The sequence below is a fragment of the Lactuca sativa genome, chromosome 9 (assembly GCF_002870075.4).
Source record: "Lactuca sativa cultivar Salinas chromosome 9, Lsat_Salinas_v11, whole genome shotgun sequence".
Classification (NCBI taxonomy): Eukaryota; Viridiplantae; Streptophyta; class Magnoliopsida; order Asterales; family Asteraceae; genus Lactuca; species Lactuca sativa.
In genome coordinates, this window is record NC_056631.2 from 200,421,862 (window position 1) to 200,446,016 (window position 24,155).

At 41.1% G+C, this 24,155-nt stretch overlaps 1 protein-coding gene and 1 non-coding gene across 2 annotated transcripts; both read left to right on the plus strand.

The window, feature by feature from the left end:
- The first annotated feature begins 19,995 nt into the window (after positions 1-19,995).
- On the plus strand, positions 19,996-23,183 carry LOC111903196 (la-related protein 6C). The gene is made up of 10 exons (XM_023898982.3): positions 19,996-20,597; positions 20,714-20,795; positions 20,912-21,006; positions 21,079-21,150; positions 21,342-21,421; positions 21,504-21,582; positions 21,666-21,713; positions 21,975-22,043; positions 22,127-22,255; positions 22,368-23,183. The coding sequence occupies exons 1-10, from the start codon at positions 20,247-20,249 to the stop codon at positions 22,605-22,607; spliced, it is 1,245 nt and encodes a 414-aa protein (XP_023754750.1). The 5' UTR covers positions 19,996-20,246; the 3' UTR covers positions 22,608-23,183.
- Positions 23,184-23,773: 590 nt separating this feature from the next.
- Positions 23,774-23,847, plus strand: TRNAI-AAU (transfer RNA isoleucine (anticodon AAU)). The gene has a single exon. It is a non-coding gene; the product is annotated as a tRNA-Ile (tRNA).
- The last annotated feature ends 308 nt before the right edge of the window (positions 23,848-24,155 follow it).

The following is a 24,155-nucleotide window of genomic DNA, read 5'->3' on the forward strand; positions in this document are numbered from 1 at the left end:
AGGGATGTAAAGTGAGGATAACGGGAATGGGTAATCGGGATAGTGATTGGTTGGTGAAATTAAATATAACTTATTTATTGTGGGTTGAAAACCCTATATGCTCACCAGGCTCCCAAGCCTGACCCACTCAGTTTTATTTGTATTACAGGAAGTGGCACAAGGGCGTAAGATGGATGGATCATCTTGTTGTTTTGTTTACAAGTCTGTATATGTATATATTTGTTGAATGACTTGTAATGTTTATCGTTTATGCTTTATGGTCTGTATCGGAACATGACATCCCGAGTTTTGATTATATAATGAAATGCATCTCTTGATGAAATGCTTTGATAAATATTATTTTATCATGTTTTGTTTTGGGAACAAATTCCGCAACTCTTTCAAATAAAAAGGATTTACTCTGAAAATATTTAAAAGCATAAATGAAAAATCGGTCTTTTCTGGCCGAGATTTTGGGGATGTCACAGTTGGTATCAGAGCATTAGTTTAAGCGAACTAGGAATTTGTAGGATTTCTAGACTTAAACTTAGAATGCTAAGTGGAATTTTGAGATGTGTGTCTGTTGGATTTTTAGACACGAGCACTAGTTTATTTTAGGAAAGTTGCCTAAAATGCTTTTATGTGCTAAATGTTATATGTTGCCATATATGATATTATTTGTTCGGATCTACGGTTTGTTGCCAACCGGATCTGAAGGTTTATGTGTTTAGGATTCTAAGCGTATGTATACGATATTAGAACTAGCATGTAATCGTTTGGAGTAATAAGGTGAAATTATTCGGTGTGTAGATCAAAAATGGTGAGAACAAGGAGTGGCGTTGGAAACGCAGATGAAAACAGGAATCAACCGCCAGTGATTGAGCAAATACCTGTTGTAGCAGCAGCACCAGAACCAATAACAATGGCTGCGGTGCAAGCCATGATTCGGGCTATGCTAGCCGAACAAAGGGAGGAGATGCGACAAATGTTGCATAATAATAGGGATGAACCTATCATACCTATTGAGGAACCGGAATTGATTCCCGAGCAATCGGAGGAAGGGAACAATAGTCGCATGGTGAGTCAAGTTGGGACTCAAGAGGAACGAAGGAACGATCCGGAAAGGAGAAACAACAAGGATGGGCGTATGTACAAGAATTTCTTGGGCGCCAAACCGCCAAGTCTTTCTGGGAGCCCAAAGCCTGTTGAGATAATGGATTGGATCTCCGAAATGGAGATGGTATTTGAAAGTTGCGACTGTAGCAACAAACAGAAGACCGTATTTGCGGTTAGACAACTGAAGACTGGAGTCTTGAGTTGGTGGAAGTTGTTGGCAGATACTATGCCACGAGGAGAAGCCCTGAAAATGTCATGGGAGGAGTTCTTGGAACAGTTAAGGGTGCAGTATTGTTCGGAGATAGATCTGATTGATCTGAACAATGAGTTTCAAAACTTAAAGAAGGGGAAGATGAGCATAGATGACTATGCTACTGCATTTACTGAGAATATGAAGTTGTTTCCGTACCTAGTGCCGACGGAACTCTCCAAGATTGAGAGGTTTGCTAACGGACTGCCTGCTGACTTTGGTCCGACAGTCAAAATGGCAACCACTCTGAAAACGGCTGTTCGTACAGCTAAGAATGTGGAGGCCCAGCAGAAGGAAAAGGGTCTGGAAAGAATAGATGTTGGAGAAAAGAGGAAGTTCGATGGAACTTCAGGGTCCAACAAGAAAAACAAGTTCTCGAAGTCTGGTTCGAGGGGAGGTGGAGGTGAAGCGAAATGGTGCGACAAATGTAAGAAGAAGCATCATGGAAGATGTGAGGTGGCGAACACATGCTACAAGTGTGGAAAGCCAGGGCACTATGCCAATGAGTGTACCCTCACAAAGAAAGTTTGCTATGGTTGTGGTGAGGAGGGTCATATGTCGAGGGACTGCCCGAAGAAGAAGGAGGCAGCTAGACCCAACATTCCGCCAAAGCCAAAGGCGAGAGCATTCCAGATGACACTGGAAGCTGCTAAAGATGAAGCTGATGTCGCTTCAGGTACCTTTCTCGTTAACGAATGGCCTGCCCAAATTTTATTTGATTCTGGAGCCAACTACTCCTTTATATCGCATGAATTTGGTAGAAAGCTAGCTTTGCCTGTTGTTAGACTAGATAATGCTTTATTAGTCGAAGTTGCTAGTGGCAAGTTTGTACCTGTTAGCTATCGCATGAAAAACATCTTAATTGATCTGAATGGGAATAAGTTCCACGAGGAATTATTGCCTATCGAACTTAATGGTTTCGACATCGTATTGGGAATGGATTGGCTTAGCGCCAACGACGTCGAAATTTTATGCAAGAAGAAAATAGTCAAAGTAAACCCGCCTGGGAAAGATTCGTTTATGGTGTATGGAGATAAACGCAGAGTGAATTCTGGAATCATTTCATTGATGAAAGCCAGAAAATGTTTGACCAAGGGGTGTACATCGTTTTTAGCATTCGTGATTGATGCTAAGAAGGAAAAGAAGGTGATGCAGAATATTCCAGTGGTGTGTGATTATCCGGAAGTATTTCCCGAAGATCTTCCTGGATTACCGCCTGATCGACAAGTGGAATTCCGTATTGACTTGTTGCCAGGAACAACGCCAATTGCGAAAGCACCTTATCGATTAGCACCGACGGAGATGAAGGAACTAATGATGCAACTTCAGGAGTTATTGGACAACGGTTTCATTAGACCTAGTTCATCGCCCTGGGGAGCTCCGGTGTTATTTGTAAAGAAGAAAGATGGAAGTATGAGAATGTGCATCGATTACAGAGAGCTGAACAAGGCAACAATAAAGAATAGATATCCGTTGCCGAGGATTGATGACCTGTTTGATCAATTGCAAGGTTCGAGCTATTTCTCGAAGATCGATCTTAGGTCAGGATATCATCAGCTAAAAGTAAGAGAGCAAGATATCGAGAAGACTGCATTCAGAACTAGATATGGACACTACGAGTTCTTGGTTATGTCGTTTGGACTAACCAATGCTCCAGCAGCGTTCATGGATTTGATGAATAGGGTTTGTAACCCGTTCCTTGATAAATCCGTGATAGTGTTCATAGACGACATTCTGATTTACTCGAAAAGCCAGGAGGAGCATGGCAGACACTTGCGAGAAGTGTTAGAAGTCTTGAAGAAGGAGAAGCTGTATGCTAAGTTCTCCAAATGTGATTTTTGGATTCGTGAAGTCCAATTCTTGGGTCACGTGGTCAACCAAGAAGGGATAATGGTTGATCCAGCGAAGATCGAAGCTGTGACGAAGTGGGAACAACCGAAAAGTCCCACGGAGATTCGAAGCTTTTTAGGATTAGCCGGATATTACCGAAGGTTTATCCAAGGCTTTTCTTCGATCGCTAGTCCATTGTCAGCTTTGACCCACAAAGGAGCTACTTATGCTTGGGGTGAGAAGCATCAGGAAGCATTTGAGAAGCTAAAGAAGAAGCTATGCGAGGCACCGATACTTTCTCTACCCGATGGAGTTGAAGACTTCGCTGTCTATAGCGATGCGTCTGGTGTTGGTTTGGGTTGTGTTTTGACCCAAAGAGAAAAGGTGATAGCATATGCGTCTCGACAGCTGAAAGAGCATGAAAAGAACTACCCGACTCATGATTTGGAGTTGGCAGCGGTAGTTTTCGCTCTGAAAATATGGAGGCATTACCTCTATGGCACGAAGTGCAAACTTTTCACTGATCATAAGAGTCTCCAATACCTCTTTAATCAGAAAGAATTGAATATGAGGCAACGACGCTGGCTAGAATTACTTAAAGACTATGACTGCGAGATACTTTACCACCCCGATAAAGCTAATGTTGTTGCTGATGCTCTCAGTCGGAAAGTCAATCCCGAAAGGAAAAGGCCAAGAGCGTTGAGAATTGAAGTTGTCTCAACTATTTTGGAAAGTATAAAGAAAGCTCAGAGCGAAGCTTCTGAGAAGAATGACAGAAAGGAGGAACATTTGGGCAAAACGTTGGTGTTCGGTGTAAACAGTCATGGACTGAAGGTGTTCCAAGATCGGATTTGGATACCTAAGACAGGAGGAGTCAGAGATCTTCTGATGGAAGAAGCTCACAAGACCATGTACTCGATTCATCCGGGTAGCACTAAAATGTATAGGGACCTGAAACCCTACTACTGGTGGCCGACGATGAAGCTTGATGTTGCAAAGTATGTGGCCGAGTGTGTGACTTGTGCGAGAGTCAAGACACAACATCAGAAACCGTACGGGAGTTTAGAACCTTTGCCTGTGCCTATGGGTAAGTGGGAAGACATTGCTATGGATTTTGTCACTAAACTGCCCAGAACAAAGAATGGTCACGACATGATTTGGGTGGTCGTTGATCGATTCACTAAGAGTGCGCATTTCATAGCGGCCAGGGAGAAATGGTCTATGGAGAAGCTTGCGAATTCTTACGTGAAGGAAATTGTGAGGCTTCACGGTGTTCCGTTAACGATTGTGTCAGATCGTGATAGCCGTTTCACATCGAGGTTTTGGAAAAGTCTACAAGAGGAATTGGGTACCAAGTTGTGTTTAAGTACAGCTTACCATCCGCAGACTGATGGTCAGAGCGAACGAACGATACAAACACTTGAAGATATGCTGAGAGCATGTACTCTGGAATTCCTAGGTAATTGGGATGAACATTTACCGTTGGTAGAATTTTCCTATAATAATAGTTTCCACTCGAGCATTAAGATGGCACCTTACCAAGCTTTGTATGGACAGAAGTGTCGTACGCCGTCTTGTTGGCTTGAGGCTGGGGAAAAGCAGTTTATGGGACCGGAGTTGGTTCACCAAACTGCTGAAAAGTTGAAAATAATTAGGGAAAGAATGTTAGCGGCTCAGGATCGTCAAAAGAGCTATGCTGACAAAAAGCGAAGACCGATGACTTTTGAAGTTGGAGATTCGGTTTTGCTTAAAGTCTCGCCGTGGAAGGGACTTATAAGATTTGGTAAAAGGGGAAAGTTAAGTCCAAGGTTTATTGGACCGTTTAAAGTTCTTCAGAGGATTGGGAACCAAGCTTACAAGCTCGAACTACCAGAAGAACTGAATGGAATTCATAACACTTTTCATGTGTGTTATTTGAGGAAGTTCACGGGAGAAGTTCCCGACATAATTCCAATTTCTGAATTGAGAATTGATGAGAACAAAAGGTTGATTGAAGAACCAGAGGCAATTGTTGACCGAAAGACTAAGAAATTGCGACGCAAGATGGTTGGGTTAGTGCTTGTCCGATGGAAACACACGAATGAGCCGAATCTCACCTGGGAGACGGAGAGTGACATGATGGGTCGCTATCCGCATTTGTTTGTTGATGTGTGATTCCGGGGACGGAATCATTCTAAGGTGGAGAGAATTGTAACGCCTGTGTTTCCGGGCTTGCCGTTCTTAGCAATATAATAGTCTAGGTTAACCTTTGTAACCCGTTTTGAAATAATAAGAATGTATTATTTGAGTATTATGTATTTTGTGCTTAATTGCTTAATTATGTGGTTTGATTAATTAAGAATAAAAATAAGCGTCAAAATTTAAGTGTAAAAAATAAACTTAATATATTTGGTTAATGTTGTAGTAGTCAAAACGAGGTTTCCGAATATATATAGAACGCCCAAATCTGACTTCGTATGAGGAAGTTATGATTTATCGAAGTTCCGGCTTAGCGGTATACAGCCTGAAATACTCGAATTGAGATCGAGCGGTTGTTAGCCGAAGCAATCTAAATGAGAATCGAAGATCTCGTTGTTGGTATCGAAGCGATAAAAAGTTAGGCGAGAACGGACGTCAAACGAAGAAGTTATGAATTTATAACGAAAGTTTCTGTCGCGGCCTATTAAAAATAATTAATAAAAATAAAGTCAAAATTAGCCGACGGAGTCTAAACGAAAGTCGTAGAGCATGGTCTCACCTTTCTGTGGATATAAAGAACGTCGAAAACGGAGTTCGTATGAAGAAGTTATGAATTTCCGAAGTTTATTAATCATTTTGTATTTAAATTTAAATCAAAATTCGGAAGCTTTATCCGAAGGGGTCACCGATCTGATCCGAGGTACGCCCTGCATACTCGAGTACGCCCTGCATACTCGAGTACGCCCTGCGTACTCCGAGGGATGTCGACACTCGCACTCGAGCACTTCGGATACGTAAGCAATGACGTTTTGGGCAGTACGCCCCGCGTAACGCAGTACGCCCCGCGTACTCCGAGGTTCCAGCCTCTATATAAAGGATCCGAAGACAGCCTCATTTCTTGTTCATTTTCTTCTCTTCTCTCTAGTCTTTTGCATCGTTTTTCGTGCCGAAGCTACCCCGAAGTCCCGGTATCATACTCTAGCCCCGAGGCAAGTCCCGAGATCCCGAAGATCCCGAGAAGCGCGGTTCCCGAGTCGAAGCTCTGCCCGCGAGAAGTTCGATTTTCGAGGAGATCTTCCAGATCTGCTGTGGATTACTACTTCTATAAGCCGTAGTGCTGTCGGATCGTCTTCTGATCAAGTGAGTGTGTAGTTATTTCTTCTAATACAATAATACTAAGTATTTTATATAAAAATACGTGCTATGTGTATATATTTGGTTGTGTTATGTGTGAATGAGTATTCACTCTCTTCTATCTTATAGATCTGCTTATTTCTTTATGAGATATGTGTTATGTGTGTGTGCCTCATCTGTTATGTGACATATGTGTTGATTAAAGCATGCTATACAGGTTTTCTTTAAACTACGTATGAAAATATATATTTTTATCTACTAATATGTTGGGTAGAACATGGGTAGATAGTTGGTGTGTAATAAACAGATGAGAGGCCTCGATGTTGTTGTTGTTGTTGATCTAGTTATTCAGCGGAGTATGGATAACGACCACGGACTCTTTCTAGACAGTCCAGTGGAACACTAGCAGGTTCATAACCTGTAGGTGTTGTGAACGATGTGTTCACCGGTGTACTCTATCCCCCTCATGGTTGCCTTTAGGATATCTATTGTTGAGGAAACCCCTTCGCAGTGATGTCCGTCCCGATGAAAATCCTAGATTAGGTCCCTTGAGATAGTTGTTTTAGGGACGTAAAGTGAGGATAACGGGAATGGGTAATCGGGATAGTGATTGGTTGGTGAAATTAAATATAACTTATTTATTGTGGGTTGAAAACCCTATATGCTCACCAGGCTCCCAAGCCTGACCCACTCAGTTTTATTTGTATTACAGGAAGTGGCACAAGGGCGTAAGATGGATGGATCATCTTGTTGTTTTGTTTACAAGTCTGTATATGTATATATTTGTTGAATGACTTGTAATGTTTATCGTTTATGCTTTATGGTCTGTATCGGAACATGACATCCCGAGTTTTGATTATATAATGAAATGCATCTCTTGATGAAATGCTTTGATAAATATTATTTTATCATGTTTTGTTTTGGGAACAAATTCCGCAACTCTTTCAAATAAAAAGGATTTACTCTGAAAATATTTAAAAGCATAAATGAAAAATCGGTCTTTTCTGGCCGAGATTTTGGGGATGTCACATGAGTTCCCGATTGATCTAGTCCTTATTGCGATGGGAGATGTCTGTGTCATCGTGGGCATGGACTGGTTGAGCAGACTTGGAGTGGTTATCGACTGTGAGCGACAACTGGTGACCATACGAGACCCTAGTGGGGGAGTTCTTACGATATACGGTGAGGGTACACGTTTTGGGTCGGCATTTTGTTCGGCCGCTAGAGCGAGGTATAGTCTACAGCGGGGCTGCAGTGGGTTTGTGGCATATGTGATGGATACGTGGGTTGATTCAGAGAGACCGAGGTCAGTTGATGAGGTTCCGATAGTGCGAGAGTTCCCGGATGTTTTCCCTGAGGAGTTGTCAGGTGTGCCTCCCGAGAGGCAGGTGGAGTTCCGTATCGATTTGGTTCCAGGGGCAGCGCCTATCGCCAAGGCGCCCTATCGCCTTGCACCTCCAGAGATGCAGGAGTTATCCTCGTAGCTTCAGGAGCTGCTAGGGAAGGGGTTTATTCGGCCGAGCAGTTCGCCGTGGGGAGCGCCTATCCTTTTTGTCAAGAAAAAGGATGGTTCACACCGGATGTGCATTGATTACCGAGAGTTGAACAAGCTGACGATCAAGAACCGTTACCCTTTACCGAGAATCGACGATTTGTTCGATCAGTTGTAGGGAGCATCTTGGTTTTCCAAGATTGATTTGAGATCTAGATATCATCAAGTGAAGGTGCGTGATGAGGACATCCAGAAGACAGCATTCAGGACTCGTTACGGGCACTACGAGTTCGTAGTGATGCCTTTCATGCTCACTAATGCACCGGCGGCATTCATGGACCTCGTGAACAGAGTGTGCAAGCCGATGTTGGATCGTTCGGTGATCGTGTTCATCGATGATATATTGGTGTATTCGAGATCTAGAGAGCAGCATGAGGAGCATTTGAGGGAGATCCTCGGAGTTCTGAGATCGGAGAGGCTTTATGCCAAATTCTCCAAGTGTGGTTTCTGGTTACGAGAGGTCCAGTTCCTGGGACACCTCGTTAACCAGAATGGGATATTGATCGATCCGGCCAAGATTGAGGCAGTGATGAGTTGGGAGGTGTCGAGATCACCCACCGAGATCAGGAGCTTCTTAGGGTTGGATGGCTATTATCGGAGATTTATTAGGGATTTCTCCAAGATTGCCATGCCACTCACCAGGTTGACCCGGAAGGGTGTTGCTTTTTCATGGGGCCCATAACAGCATGCCTCCTTCGAGACACTTCGTCAGAGACTATGTGAAGCCCCGGTGTTAGCCCTTCCGGAGGGGATGGATGTAACGACCCGTCTCCGGTATGATAATTCCTTGGTTTTTATTTTGAAGTTTTGCAAGAAGGACTCGGCGAGTTCATAGCCTGACTCGCCGAGTAGGGTCGGGATTTCGAGCACGTGTTAGCTGGCGACTCGGCGAGTCCATATTCTGGACTCGGCGAGTCTGTCTGTCTGGGAGAAACCCTAAATCACCGGGTTGCCCACTATTTAAGCCACCTTATAGCCCCCAATCTCGCCTCCTTCACCCTCAAAAGCTGTGAGAAAACCCTAATTCGTTCTTGAGTGATTCTAAGTGATTTTGTGTGCAATTATGAAGGCTTGAAGAAGGAGAAGAAGAAAGGAGCAAGGAGAAGGATTTTAGAGCAAAGATTCAAGGGAAAGCAAGAGCTCTTTGAGGTATTCTTCTGATTCCCTTCCCTTTTATGCTTTAAAACCCTTTCTAGATCTTGTTAGTGCTTTTCTCAAGCCTTATGTTGATATGGAAGCTCTATTATGCCGAGATATTCTTAGATCTGTTCATTTAGGAGTTGTAGAGCCCAGATCTATTGCCTTTATGGAGCTATTTTGCATATTAACCCTAGATCTACCCCTTTTAGGCATCTTTTAGCCTTTATTCCCTTGTTCATGTGTTTGTACACGTAAAGTTGGAAACTTTACGTGGTGAATCAGCTTATTGGACTTAGATCTATCAATTGTATGTATTGGATTCGAGCAAAATCGAGTGTAGAATAGTTGCATGGCGGTGACTCGGCGAGTCGGAAGAACGACTCGGCGAGTCGAGTCGCGAGTCCCCGATTTTCTTCCTTTTGAGCGGTGTCGAGTGGGACCAGTGAGTAGTGGAGTGGACTCAGCGAGTTTTTGGGTAGACTCAGTAATGGGGGGACTCGGCGAGTTGTTCATACAACTCGGAGAGTCTAAGGCAATCTCCTTAAGCTCAAGAACAACTCGTCGAGTTGTTCATATGATTCGGCGAGTCGGATGAAGATTGTTTGAGTTCTTGGATCGGGAGAGTACTCGTCGAGTCGATGCCATACTCGACGAGTAACAGCGAGTAGAGTCGAGGAGTGAGAATAAGGACTCGGCGAGTTGGCGGCCCAACTCGGCGAGTCAGGTCAACTGTGGGTTGACTTTGACCGAGAGTTGACTTTGACCAAGGGTAAAAGAGTCATTTTACCCAGTGCAGTGTTTAGTATTTGATTAAGCATGTTTATGGACTTGTAGCCGGGGAGATACCGGAGCAGCAGCAGTTAGCCCTCAGAGCTATTCACTCAGCAGCCAGTTCACGAGGTGAGTTTCCTTTCAGTAGGAACGGGTCTAAGGCCACAATGCCGGCCCGTTTAGCTAGCAGTAGTATCCAGATTTTGATCTGATGCAGTAGTTAGCATGTTTGATGCCTTCGTGGCTCAGACAGGATTATGTGTGTTCATGTTAAGTGATATGTTTATGCTATGATCAGTCAGCTTCAGACTTCGGTCCGATGTCAGCTTCGGACTTCGGTTCGATGTCAGCTTCGGACTTCGGTTCGATGTAGGGGACAAGGTCCCAGTCAGCTTCGGACTTCGGTCCGATGTCAGCTTCGAACTTCGGTTCGATGTAGGGGACAAGGTCCCAGTCAGCTTCGGACTTCTGTCTGATGTTAGCTTCGGACTTCGGTCCGATGAAGGGGACAAGGTCCCAGTCAGTCAGCTTCGGACTTCGGTCCGATGGAGGGGGCAAGGCCCCAGTATGTGCTTGATATGTTATTGTATGGTATGTGGTAATTTGGGGGAGCTCACTAAGCTTCGTGCTTACAGTTTCAGTTTTGGTTCCAGGTACTTCCGCTAGCAGAGGGAAGAGTTCGGGTTGATGGCATCGCACACACCACAGCTTCAGCTTTTATCCTGGGAGTTGATTTAGTTCTTGGTTTTTATATGACATGGATATGATACAGTTTTCCGCACAGTGTTTTATTATTATTTTGAGATACATCACGTATGGATTTATGATATGACACTCAGATTATGGTTTTTGGTTATGTTGAAAAATGAAATTTTTGGGTCGTATTTTTGAGTCGTTACAATGGAGGATTTTGTGGTGTATTGTGGCGCGTCAATATTGGGGTTGGGAGTAGTGCTGATGCAGAGAGGGCATGTGATAACATACGCATCAAGGCAGCTGAAGCCTCATGAGGCGAGGTATCCCACCCACGATCTGGAGCTGGGGGCGTTAGTGTTCGCCCTCAAGATCTGGCGTCACTATCTGTATGGAGTTTGGTGTACCATATACACGGACCACAAGAGCTTGAAGTATTTGATGGATCAGCCCAACCTAAACATGCGCCAGAGGAGATGGTTAGATATGGTAAAGGATTACGATTGTGAGATCCTGTATCACCCGGGCAAGGCTAACGTTGTAGCCGATGCCCTGAGTCGTAGGGCAGAGAGCGCCCCGATATGAGACGTTTGTATGAGATTGACAGTGATGACTCCGGTGTTGGACACCATTCGAGGGGCCTAGGCTGAGGATGTGAGACTAGAGAACCGTAAGAGAGAGCGGGTTATCGGACAGGTATCGGAGTTCGTCACCGATAGCCGAGGGCTTATGACCTTCCAGGGTCGGATTTGGGTGCCATTTGTGGGCGGGGCATGCACCATTCTGATGGAGGAGGCACACCTATCGAGGTTTTCGATCCATCCCAGGGCCGCTAAGATGTATTTAGACTTGAAGAGAGAGTATTGGTGGCCCTGTATGAAGAGGGATGTCACATGGTTCGTAGAAAGGTGTTTGACTTGTCGCAGGGTTAAGACCGAGCACCAGCGTCCAGATGGGAAGTTGCAGCCTTTGGAGGTTCCCAAGTGGAAGTGAGAACAGATTACCATGGACTTTATCACCAAATTGCCAAGGACTACAAGAGGTGTCGATGCAATTTGGGTGATTGTGGACAGGTTGACGAAGAGCGCTCACTTTCTTGCTATCAGTGAGAGCTTTTCTGCTGAGAGGCTGGCAAGTTGTACGTGAGGGAGGTGGTATCGTGGCATGGATTACCGATCTCGATCATATCAGATCGACATGTGCATTTCACTTCCAGGTTCTGGAAGAAATTTCATGAGGATTTGGGGACGAGGCTGCATTTTAGTACCGCATACCACCCACAGACTGACGGGCAAAGCGAGCGGTTGATTCAGACGCTCGAGGACATGCTTCGGGCATGTGTATTGGACTTCGGAGGGATTTGGGACACATATTTACCTTTGGCTGAGTTTTCCTATAACAACAACCATCATTCGAGCATTGGTATGCCACCCTTTGAGCTGTTGTATGGGAGGAGGTGTCGGACTCCCATCTGCTGGGGAGAAGTAGGGTAGCGAGTGATGGGCAGTACAGAGATAGTGCTCCAGACGACAGAGCAGATACAGTAGGTCATGCAGAGGTTGTTGACCGCTCAGAGTCTTCAGAAGAATTATGCGGATAGGCGACGATCTGAGGTCGAGTATCGGGTCGGGGATTTTGTACTCCTGAAGGTATCTCCTTGGAAAGGAGTGATCCGATTCAGGAAGAGGAGCAGACTAGGGCCCCGGTATATCGGTCCATTCAGGGTGACCGCGAGGGTCGGCCAGGTAGCGTATCGATTAGAGCTACCCGCGATGTTGGGGCAAATTCATGACACCTTCCACATATCTCAGTTAAGGAAATGTATAGCCGACGAGTCGGCGGTAGTGTCATTAGAGGATATTCAGGTAGATGCGAGCCTGAATTATGTCGAGAGACCAATTGCGATAGTGGATCGGAGGATTAAGGTTTTGAGGAACAAGGAGGTGCCGCTAGTTCAGGTTCAGTGGCAACATCGGAGAGGGTCCGAGCTGACTTGGGAGCCAGAGACAGAGATGCGGGAGCAACATCCTGAGTTGTTCACAGAGTGAGACTTCGGGGGCAAAGTCTGTTTTTAGTGGGGGAGAATTGTAACATCTCAAAAATCAGGTATACCTTGTGAACCTTCTTCTTTGATTGATTGTTATATTTAGCCCTTGATAAGAAGATGTTTGGTTGGCAGGTACGCGGGGCGTACTGGGGTGTGCGCTCAACGTACTTGTCCGCGTTCTAATCGTGAAGGATTGCCAGGTACGCGGGGCATACCCAGTCTAGAAGAGAAACCCTAATTCCGTGAGCCTCCCTATTTAAGCAACCTTATGGCCCTTTTTTTGGCCACCTTTCCCAGAGCATTATCATTTCTAAACCCTAAATCTCGTTCATATAGCAAGGGAGTGTCTAGGAGAGCTTGGTAGTGTGTTCTTGGCCATTTGGAGCAAAGTCAAAGCCTTGGAAAAGGAAGAGTTAGAGCTCAAGCTTGTGCATCCAAGATTAGTAGTGAAAGAAGCTTCATTTTGAGGTAAAAAGCTTCAAGCTTTACATCTTTTCTGTTCATACCTTGTAAGAGAAGTTTTAGGGTTTTTGTCCCCAAGTTGATAGCTTTATGAGTTAATGAGCTCTTAGAAGCCGAGATCTGTCCGATGCTAGCTCATTTAGGGTTGTTATGTGATAAAAATCCGGTCTTGGTTGTCAAAAGTTGTTCATGCATGAGATATGGACCTTTAAAGGTTGGAAATGGAGTGGTTTGGGTGTTGGTGACTTACACAGCCATGAAAAGGCCTAAAGTCACCGACTTTATGGATTGAGTCGTATTAGAGAAGTCAAATCTGGAATTTGGACGCAAGTCTTAACTAATTAAGACCCAAAAATCAAAGAAGACTGAAATTGGGAATTACGTCGGGCGTAATCCCAGTACGCGGGGCGTAGGGGGTCGCGTTCCCCGTTTCTGTAAGGTTGCCGAGTACGCCCAGCGTACAGGGTTGGTACACGCGGCATAACCCGGAGAGAGTTGACTTTTGTTGACTTTTAGGGTTTGGTCAATATTTGGGTCTTTGAGCCATGAGAGGGGTAAAATGGTCTTTTGCCCTTCTAAGAATGCCAAGAGAGAGTTCAGTCTAGCCTTTGAGAGTTGTATTGATTAGGGTATTTATTCCATGTAATTAGGCGGAGGCTAGACCAGATATTCACCGAGTCAGAGATTTACCGAGACACCCGAGGTGAGTCTTTTCACTATACTTTACCTAGAGTGGTAATTAGAGTTATGTGACAGAGTATTTTGTATACTTTTTCATGATGTGATTTATGCTATGTATGTGCCAGAGTTTTCAGAGTTAGGACCGTAAGGTCCACAAAGTTAGGGCCAGAGGGCCCACAGAGTTATGGGACTGGAGGGTCCCACTGAGACACATTGACCAGAGGGTCAAATAGAGTTATAGCCTCGAGTGGCTAATATGTATTGTGTGTGGTATTTTGAGGAACTCACTAAGCATTTATGCTTATAGTGTTTTGTGTTATGTGTTTCAGGTACTAGTGACGGTCGTGGGACGGCGCCGACATGATTCGTACACACACGCAGAGTTTTATATGTTCTTTTGATCTTGGGATATGTTTTATGAATTGAGACGTGATACATTGAGATTTTTATAATAAATGTGAATGGGAATGTATTTTGAAAATGCGAAAAATTGTTTAGATTTTTACGGTGTCACAATTTGGTAGGTTTGAGGGACTCGGATACACCTTCGGGCGTATCTGAACTCAAACTGATGATTTGAGGAAAATTTTTGATAATAAAATAATTTTCAAAGAGTAAAAGAGTTTTGAAACAAACAGAGCAGAGCCATCTATACGATCAGCCAGCGCCCAAACGGTGATTTCCCAAAATACCCTTACAATAAGTGTTATGAGATATGTTATGCTATGATATATGATGAGTTATGTTATGCATGCTAGAGTAGACTAGGTATTTTTATTAGGACTAGAGCGGCCTGATTTAATAATATTCATTGTAATTTAGACATAAGGAGAAACATGATAATCCAATAACCATAGCATGTTATAGAGCCATACATTTATCAAGTTAAAAGGAAAAAAGCTAACATTATAGACACACATAGGAAAACTGAGTTAGTAGACAACACCATATTGCCATTAATCGTGATGACACAATAGCATGTTAAACTCGATGTAAACCAATTTTTGATGCTATCACAAAACTTATTTATTTAGACGATCATTTAAAATTTTTAAAAAGAATGTTTCCACAATTTCACAAAAAGTTTGCAATTTTAACATAAGATTTACCTAAAATTCACCAAAAGGCTTGCAATGTTTTCATGAAATCAAGGCAAATGAACAATTTTATGAAAATGGATGAATGAAATAACCTTTCACTTACATATATCCGGCCACATTCTATAATTTATGCACACAAAGAAAACATCCAATTTCCATTTAAACCCAATAACATATCCCATTTTTAGAAAAACAATACTCTTACCAGTTTCCAATATTTTTGAAGTAGAAAAAAATAAGTATTTTTAAGTCAGCTACATTGACGGAACAAAATAGTATATATGAAACGACCCAAAAATCATGACTAAACATTTCGTTTGAATAACATTACTTAAACCATGATTGTCAAACCATAACATAATTCTTAACATAAAATCAGAGTATTAATTTAAAACATAATCTTATTATCATAGTGAAACATCCCAAGCTGACTAATTATGGTGCGTGCTATGCGATCATCCCGAGCTCTTCCCTCCGACACCGGAAGTACCTGAAACCAAAAATGATAATTGTAAGCACGAAGCTTAGTGAGCTCCCCCAAACTACCGCATACCATACAATAACATATAAAGCACATACTGGGCCTTGCCCACTGCATCAGACCAAAGTCCGGACTAGCTAGGGCCTTGCCCCCTGCATCGGACCGAAATTCGGAAACTGCATCGGACCGAAGCCCAAACTAACTGGGCCTTGCCCCCTGCATCGGACCGAAGTCCGACTAACTGCATCGGACCGGAGCCCGGACTAACTGGGGCCTTACCCCCTGCATCGGACCAGAGTCCGGACTAACTGGGTGAACATAGCATAGCATAATCATAACTACTAGCATAAATACATATACTGCATACTGCGTTGGACCGAAGTCCGGAACATATAACACAAAAACACACTTGAATCACAAAAGACATCAAGCACACTGAACTACTGCATCGGACCGAAGTCCCGAAACTACTGCTAACTAGACGGGTCGACATTGTGGCCGTAGACCCGTTCCTACTGGAAGGAAACTCACCTGAACTGCTGAACTCGGCCAATAACCCTCTGGCTGCTAACCGAGAACTCTCCGAAATCCTGCTCCTATATCTCCCAGAGCAACCAATACCAATAACAACACTTAGACTAAACTATCCTCCCGGGGTCAACTAAGTCAACTTTGGTTAAAGTCCCGGTTAAAGTCAACCTTCCTGATTGACTCTACTCGTCGAGTTCTTATACTCAGAAAACTCCCATAACACGACTCAACTCGCCAAGTCGCCCCTGGACTCGTCGAGTTGAATGATCTCTAATTCTATCTTGACCAACTCGGCTGAGTCGCCAACCGACTCACAGATCTGAAGCTTAACCAAAAGAGGTTGGGGGTTTACGACCTGAGTCGCCGAGTCCAAGAACAGACTTGCCGAGTCCAAGACAATCTTCATCAGACTCGCCGAGTTGTTCTTCCAACTCGTTGAGTCCATGCCCATCTTCATATGACTCGCCGAGTCCACCCAAGGAACTCGCCGAGTCTCTTCAGTCCTTCATCCATACAGAGGCTTTTTGAGCCATGCAGGGGCTCCAAACTGTAGATCCACTCTTTTAGGGCATAACACCCACGTAAAGTTGCAAACTTTACGTGAAACCAAGGAGTTAAAGGTCCAAATCACTCTAGGGCTAGGGCTTAAGACAAAGGGGCTTTACCAACAACTCTTTGACTGATGCTTTATGACATGCTAAACCAACACAAGTCTAGATATGGAGTAGCAACCTCAGATCTAAATCTAAACCTGAAATAAATCTCAAACATACCAAAATGGCCCCAAATCTCATTCATGAATAGATCTAGATGCAAAATAGGGAAGGTAACAGCTTATTACCTCCAAGACGTGCCCAAACTGAAGTAGATTCTGGATCTACACCACTCTCTTGATGCAAGCCCTCTTGATCTTCAAGTTTCTTCCACTAGAAACAACTTCCAAAGCTTCAATCTCCCTCCAAAGGCCTCACACACATGAGCTTAGGGTTTTCTGGTTCTCAAGGGCAATAAGGAGGCTGAGAGAAGGACATAAAGTCCTTTAAATAGGGTGTAACCCTCGAGATTAGGGTTTTCTCAATCCAGCACCAACTCGTCGAGTCCAGCTTCCGACTTGGCGAGTTGGTCACTTAATTCACGACTCAAAACCCGCTCCGACTCGGCGAGTAAGTATACCTACTCATCGAGTCCCTTCTTCAATTTACACTTTAAGCCCTTAACTCAAACTTTTGAAATTTGGGATGTTACAACTCTCCCCCACTTAAATTGTCCTCGAAGCCTACTGCAGTATACGCTTCCAAACTAACCACTTGCACTCCAGACTCCGAATTCCTAAATAACTCAGGTCCTTCCAGACCCTACCACTGCACCCCTTTTTAGATTAACTTCTTCTCGCGTGGCATCCTTGCCAAAACTCCATGCCGACCACCGACCTCAAATTCAACACATAACAACCAAGTACCACCCGATGATACTGTCCTCTTCCTGACAGGAACACACTTTCGTGACTTGCGAAAGTTATATACCACAATAATTCACTGGGTCCTCTCTCAGTGCCAAACTACCCTCCCTTTTTCCATATATGACGATAACCCGAGCAACTCGCAAGATTGGAACTCATTCCGTCCTCTTCTTGAATCCGTTCCTTTCATGATGACTACCCCAGGTTCCCACTAGAACAACAGAATTCACAGATCCACTTATCCCTGTGATTCACTTATACTTGGCCATCCTTCGCAAGGCCCTAAATTTTGCAAATGAACAAATTCCTTGCAACAAGATCACATCTACTCCGTCTGAAATCTGTTGTCTCGAGATGGTCTGAATCCCTGACAGACCACTCATACTAAATCATTATAGATGAACCCCGCGCGCGCGCACCAATTCTATCACGTTATTCCAATTACACCGCCTGTATGATACCATTTTTTTTCAATATAATGAAAAGAAAAATAAAGCCAAATATGAACATTTTAGCGTTTCATAAGAATATCACCTCAAAATCATTATGAAGCATATGAGCAGCAACTATCCATGAAATACCCCTTGCTATCACGATAACAGAAGGTTCGGAAGTATGTCGTCTCTCAATATATGATACAAACATGAAAAGGGCAATATGGGAATTCTGCTCACCAATTTCCGTTACAATTCAAAAGAATTCCCAAAAATTCATCTATCAATTAATAGACAACAGTTTATCCATACAATATTTAATTTGGAAAAAAAAGCAGGGCCTTACTTTATAGCCCATTTTATCAACCATTTCCTACACCACTTGATACATGGTTGGCCTAGCCTGAAACAAAACAAAGAACAACAATTTCAATTAGTCGAGGCAACAAGGATGAAAAGTTAAAAAAAAAAAAGTCAAATCACCTTGCAAGTTACATCAACCTCAAGATCGAACTTGAATTAATCAAATAAAAATTCATTCATATAAGTTATAAAATAGGGAAGAAAGATTCGTTTAACTGTAAATATTTTCCTTTCTTTTTGGACATATAGATACAATGGATTGCTTCACTGGAGAAAGAAAGTGAGTTTTATGTTAACTTACTTACGCCTAATTGGGTCTCAAAACAAAGCCGACTTCCAACTTATTTTAGATTATTTTCTTCTTCTTCATCATTCATCAAATGAAATGTCTACTTTCTTTCAAGAATCTATCATAAAGCGGTTATTTACTGTTAGTTTTAAAACTATGAAAAAACAATTAAAGTATGGAATATTGGCATACTCTTGCACATTATATTAGCTTCTGATAACTCCTGTTGTAGGGCACTTGTGATCCTACAAATGAAAGAACTGTTAAGTAAAACTACTATAAATCAAGAAATAAACATCGATTTTTTTATCAATAAAGTAACAAATCCACTTCTTATTTTCCAAAACATGTCATTTTTTAATTAGTAAGGCAAAAGCTGACGTGGCTGCCACCTTATTCCATATCAACCTCCACATCAGCTCATTCGTACAGTTGACAAGCCATGTGGCATAGTACCTGCTGAAAAGGTAAATTTTGGCTAAAGTAAAGGATTTTCCTGGTTTTTTGAGTTTTTTTTTTTTTTTTTTTTTTTTTTTTTTTTTTTTTTTTTTAAATTGGGACTGCATTGAAACTTCTTTCAAAAGTTTGAGATTTTTTATGATAAAACCCCTTCTTAAATTCCAATATTTATTTTAATAAATTGATTTATTATTATTATTATTATTATTATTAAACGTTAAAAAGAATTATATACCGGACCTCAGAAACACAAATACGTCTATTTGTATTTGACGAGAGAGAGAGAGAGAGAGAGAGAGAGAGAGAGAGAGAGAGAGAGAGAGAGAGAGAGAGGGGATGGTACGGTGGGTGGCCTATTCGTGATTTTTCTAGTTTTCAAATATTAAGAAAATATTAATATAAGGTAAAAAAAAAAACAAATAATAAGGGAAAAGATAATCCTTTCAAATCTATCAAGGACAAAACCACGAGTAATTATTGATTTTTGACCTTCTATACATGTTAAAAACTTTTTAGACTTTATTTATAGTATTTTTTGCAAATTACGAGACTAAATATTGCAGTTTAAAACGAGTTAAGTTATTAGTGATTCAACGAAACAATAGAAAACAAATGATCATCTATCAACTTATTTGAATATAATCCATGATATGTGCTACATCACCGTCTTCCTTTGTATTGTCTCCATATCTTTATCAACAACCTTCGTATATAGATTCGGCGTTATATGTTGTTGTGTTGTAGTGGTTTTTTCTCTTCCATCATAAACATATACTATGTATACTATATGATTTACACATAGTGATTATTAGCGAGATATTTTACGATCTATCAGGTAACGATTGGATGTAAAAGTAACAACACGAAGAATAAATTATGTTCGCGAGAAAATATCTAGTTTTGATTTTAGTAAACGTGTACCGGCTAGTTCACGACCAGAATAATAGTTGTTTATGATCAAGTGAAAATTTAATGGTCAAATAAAAAACTGTTATTCGAGCCTTGAATCATTTTGAGTAAATATCAAAAAATAAAAGCCATATATAAAACGCTTCCAAAATGCCCCCATTATTTTTATAAAATCGACAACTTTTGAGCGCCAAACATGGAATGGAAATGAAAATGCAGTTACCAAACTGTGAGAAAACCATGCCAATTTCTTCGCTTCAATGCAACCCCTCTTACCATGTCTATGTGAGAGAATGAACACGGTCCAAATTTTCTTGATGGAGAGAGATTGGATTGGTTCTTCGCTCTAATCTTTGTAAGAAAAGATTGAAAAACACCAATAAAAAAAATGGCGCAGGCACAACCAGAAGAAAAATTGCAGGAAATAAGAGACAAAGAAGCATCCAGGAAGGAAGAAAAAAGGGAAATTTCCAGTTCTCCTTCTTTTAAATTCAATGCACACGCACCTGAATTCGTCCCTAGTTCGCACACCCAGATTCCGGTTTCCGGTTATTTTTATCCATGCTTTAACTATCTGGGTGTCGGCGGGAACGACGGCGGTGGTTCCGGTGAATGGGTTTATGTTGGTGGCAGCGATCAAGATCAACAAGTGCAATTTTTCTCCAATCCAGATGTTGTGATCCCCAACTATTCGAAGAATGTCCTCACTGAGGATCTTCAACAAAAAATCATCAAACAGGTCATTTTTCTTGTTTTTCAGAATTAAATATCCATTAATCCGAATTCAGAATAAATTTCCCAAATAAGGGTGTTTAATTTTGTCTTCAAAATGAGTTTTTATCGCATCCCTAACAGGTGGAGTATCAATTTAGTGGCCTGAGCCTGCTTGCAAACGAATCCCTGGTGAAACACATTAACAAGGACCCTGAAGGCTATGGTGAGCTTTTACACCATTCGTTTTTATCCATTTAATCGTTTTTTATTTTGTGGATCTTGTTAATATAGCATCAAGAAAACGAATATGTGATCTATGAATATTTCCTTGTGTAACAGTTCCTATATCTGTTATTGCATCTATGAAGAAAATCAAATCTTGCATTACAAATAATCATCTTCTTGCTCAAGCTCTTTGCTCATCTTCAAAGTTGGTATGTTCTTTGACATTTGAACAATTACAATTTACAATCGGTTCTTCATCGGTCTAATTGTGTCCTTGTTAGGTTGTAAGCAATGATGGCAAAAAAGTTAGGCGTAAACACCCCTTCACGGAAAAAGACAAAGAAGAGCTTCAGGTTACTCAACTAAACTTGCATACTAATGCTTAGGTTGTCCTGCATTTGACGTGCATTGACAGTGAGACAAAAGTTGTTGTCTCTTGTTCTGTACTGTCCAGTCTTGTCCTGTTCTGTGTAACAAATGCAACATTATCAATCATCTTGCAAATTTTTTAGGACTTGAATCAATGTTTCTTTTTTCCATGTAGTCTCGCACCGTGGTTGCAGAGAATCTTCCCGAAGATCATTCTCATCAAAATCTTGAGAAAATCTTTAATGTCGTGAGAAGGTAGAATTTGGAACCCATTTTTGATTTCAAGTTTCATCCGATTAATTTTATAAATTGTTGAATGAGTTTGCTTATTGTATAGTGTGAAAGCCATACGTATTTGCCATCCACCAGAGCCTAATTCCTCACGTTCTAGAGGTGATTATGTTTTTAGCAACAAGGTATTATCAACCTATTATTTACTTCATTTGATCTTTTGTTATGTTATTTACTTAATTAAACATGCTTTATTTTTGCTTTAAAGCTTCATGCTTTGGTAGAGTACGAAACTGCAGAAATGGCTGAGAAAGCGGTACGTTTCTACTATAATACTACGTTTCTATTATAATACTATTGAATATTCAACACTAGGACTGGACTGACCGGATTGGATAATCTTTTTAGGGTTTTTTTCAATGATAAGTCCATTTCCGATCCCACCTTCTTTCACCTTTTCGAATAGGACAAAAAGTTGCACTTTTTGTCTTATTGATATCAGTCTGGAGTCCTAGGTACATTTTGTTTTGTCTTGTAACGTGTGTATCAAACAAATTTTAAGAAGTTGTGTTTTCAGGTTGAAAAGTTGAATGACGAAAGGAATTGGCGAAAAGGGCTAAGAGTTAGGTTGCTGCTTCGTCGTTCTGTATGTGATATACACTTCTTTTTATTTAAATATCGATTTACTCTTTATAAAGTTTATGCAAATCTTATGATTTAAATGTACAGCCAAAGTCTGTATTGAAGAGCAGGAAGTCAGAGTTTGATGGAATACTTGACGATGATAATGATGAACCATTCGATTCGCCTGAAGAATCCTCTCCAACTATCTTCACTGAAACTGTTGTCGATAATAACGTAAGCCCATAAACACTGTCACTGTCACTATCATTGACAGTGTTATCATTGTCATTGTCACTTCGTTAACGTTAATATTTATATATGCTGATGTTGATTCTGATACTGATAGGCTGAAGAGGGTTCGAAGAAAGGATGGGCACGATTACGTGGGAAGTCAAAGATACGAACCCCGACACATAACGGACGTGGGGTTCTTTCAGGGTCGCCACAATCAAGTGGGTCAGCCCATTCCGAAACATCATCACCTAAATTGAGTCCAAAAGGGCCAAGAATGCCAGATGGAACAAGGGGTTTTACCATGGGAAGAGGGAAGCCAATGTCTCCTCATGCTCTAACTAGCACACCATAAGTGTTGTTTTAAATTTTGTAAGGTTAGTTCTATATAGTTGATGCTAGTTTTTTATTCCCCAAACATCAAACTATAGGAGGTTTTCTTTTTATTTCTTTTTTTTTTTCCTTTTTTTAATTTTGTATTTGTAATAATTTGCTGTTTTGATGAATTCCTTTTGTATATTTATGATTTAAGAGTGTGATTGTGTTTGTTTCCTGGTAACATGCTTGTCTGATATTGTATTTTATATATATTTATTTTATTGATGTTACATTAGCGATACAATAAAATACTCCCTGACAAGGGTGTAAACAAGTGGAGTCGAGCTCAACCTCGAGCTCGAGATTAAGTAGTCTCAGGTTCGGCTCGTTTAAAATTCATGGGGCTCAAACTCGAGCTTACTTTTCAAAGTTTGAGCTCGACTTGTGGATGAATTAAAATGCTCGTGCTCGGCTTGCGGTCGAACGCAAGAATTAAAATGCTCGAGTTCGGCTTGGGCTCGACTTGTTGTTAGACGAACCTAAACGAGTCTAAGCTCAACTTGGTTAATAGTCAAATAAATATCAAGCTCGTTTTTGTTTTTAAGCTAATTAAAAAACTTGTTTTGATATTTATTTATTTAATTATAATTTAATATAAAATTAAAACTAATATTATATACATATACATAGGTTTGTTTACGCTAGCGACCATAATCGAGCTCAACAGATGAAACTCAAGCTGGAGTTCATGAACCTGAAACTAAGCTCGAGCTCATTCAACTCGTGCTCAAGTCAAGTTTTTTACGAATCGATCCCGAATAGCTCAGCTAAAAGATAACAGTTTCTATGTCTTAAAAAATATATATTTTTTCAAACAATTTCTATTAAAAATTTTGTTCTATTGTAACAGTGGTTCTAGATGATTGCTATAATTTAAAAACTAGAAAAACATAATTAGATAATCATATGATTGAAGTTATGAATAATCATTTAAATTTATATAAATTATCTTAATAAAAACACTTTCATATGATAAATCTTTACTATTGAACCTAAAACCAAACACAGATTTCTTTTCTACCACACATTACGAAACTGATCAAACAGTAATACTTACTTTCTTAGTAAAACCTTATTTTTTTAATTTTTTGCTGAAATGTATTATGTATATAGAATGTCAAAGTTTCATTATTAAACAAACATGGCCCATTAGCTCAGTTGGTTAGAGCGTCGTGCTAATAACGCGAAGGTCGCAGGTTCGAGACCTGCATGGGCCATATGTAACACTTTTTATTCATAATTCTATTTTGAAGTCCAAAACTGCCTTCAGTCTTTTCTTTCTTTTCCATCCCTAAACACAAACATCATACCTTTCCTTTCTAAAAATCATTTTTTTTTAAGTTGAGACCTGCATTGGCCAAATATAACATTTTTTATTCATAATTTCTATTTTGAAGTCAAAAATTATAGCCGTATAGTTATAGGCACATCAGCTTTTTCTTTCTTTTCCATCCCTAAACACAAAATTGTATCTTTCTAAAAATCATTTTTTTAAATAAAATAACTACCAAAGTTTAAAAAAAAG

Coding starts and splice junctions, on each gene's coding strand:
- LOC111903196 (XM_023898982.3), top strand. CDS start 20,247: ATGGCGCAGGCACAACCAGAAGAAAAATTGCAGGAAATAAGAGACAAA. Junction 21,151..21,341: donor AAGACAAAGAAGAGCTTCAG/GTTACTCAACTA, acceptor TTTTCCATGTAG/TCTCGCACCGTGGTTGCAGA. Junction 22,044..22,126: donor GGTTGCTGCTTCGTCGTTCT/GTATGTGATATA, acceptor TTAAATGTACAG/CCAAAGTCTGTATTGAAGAG.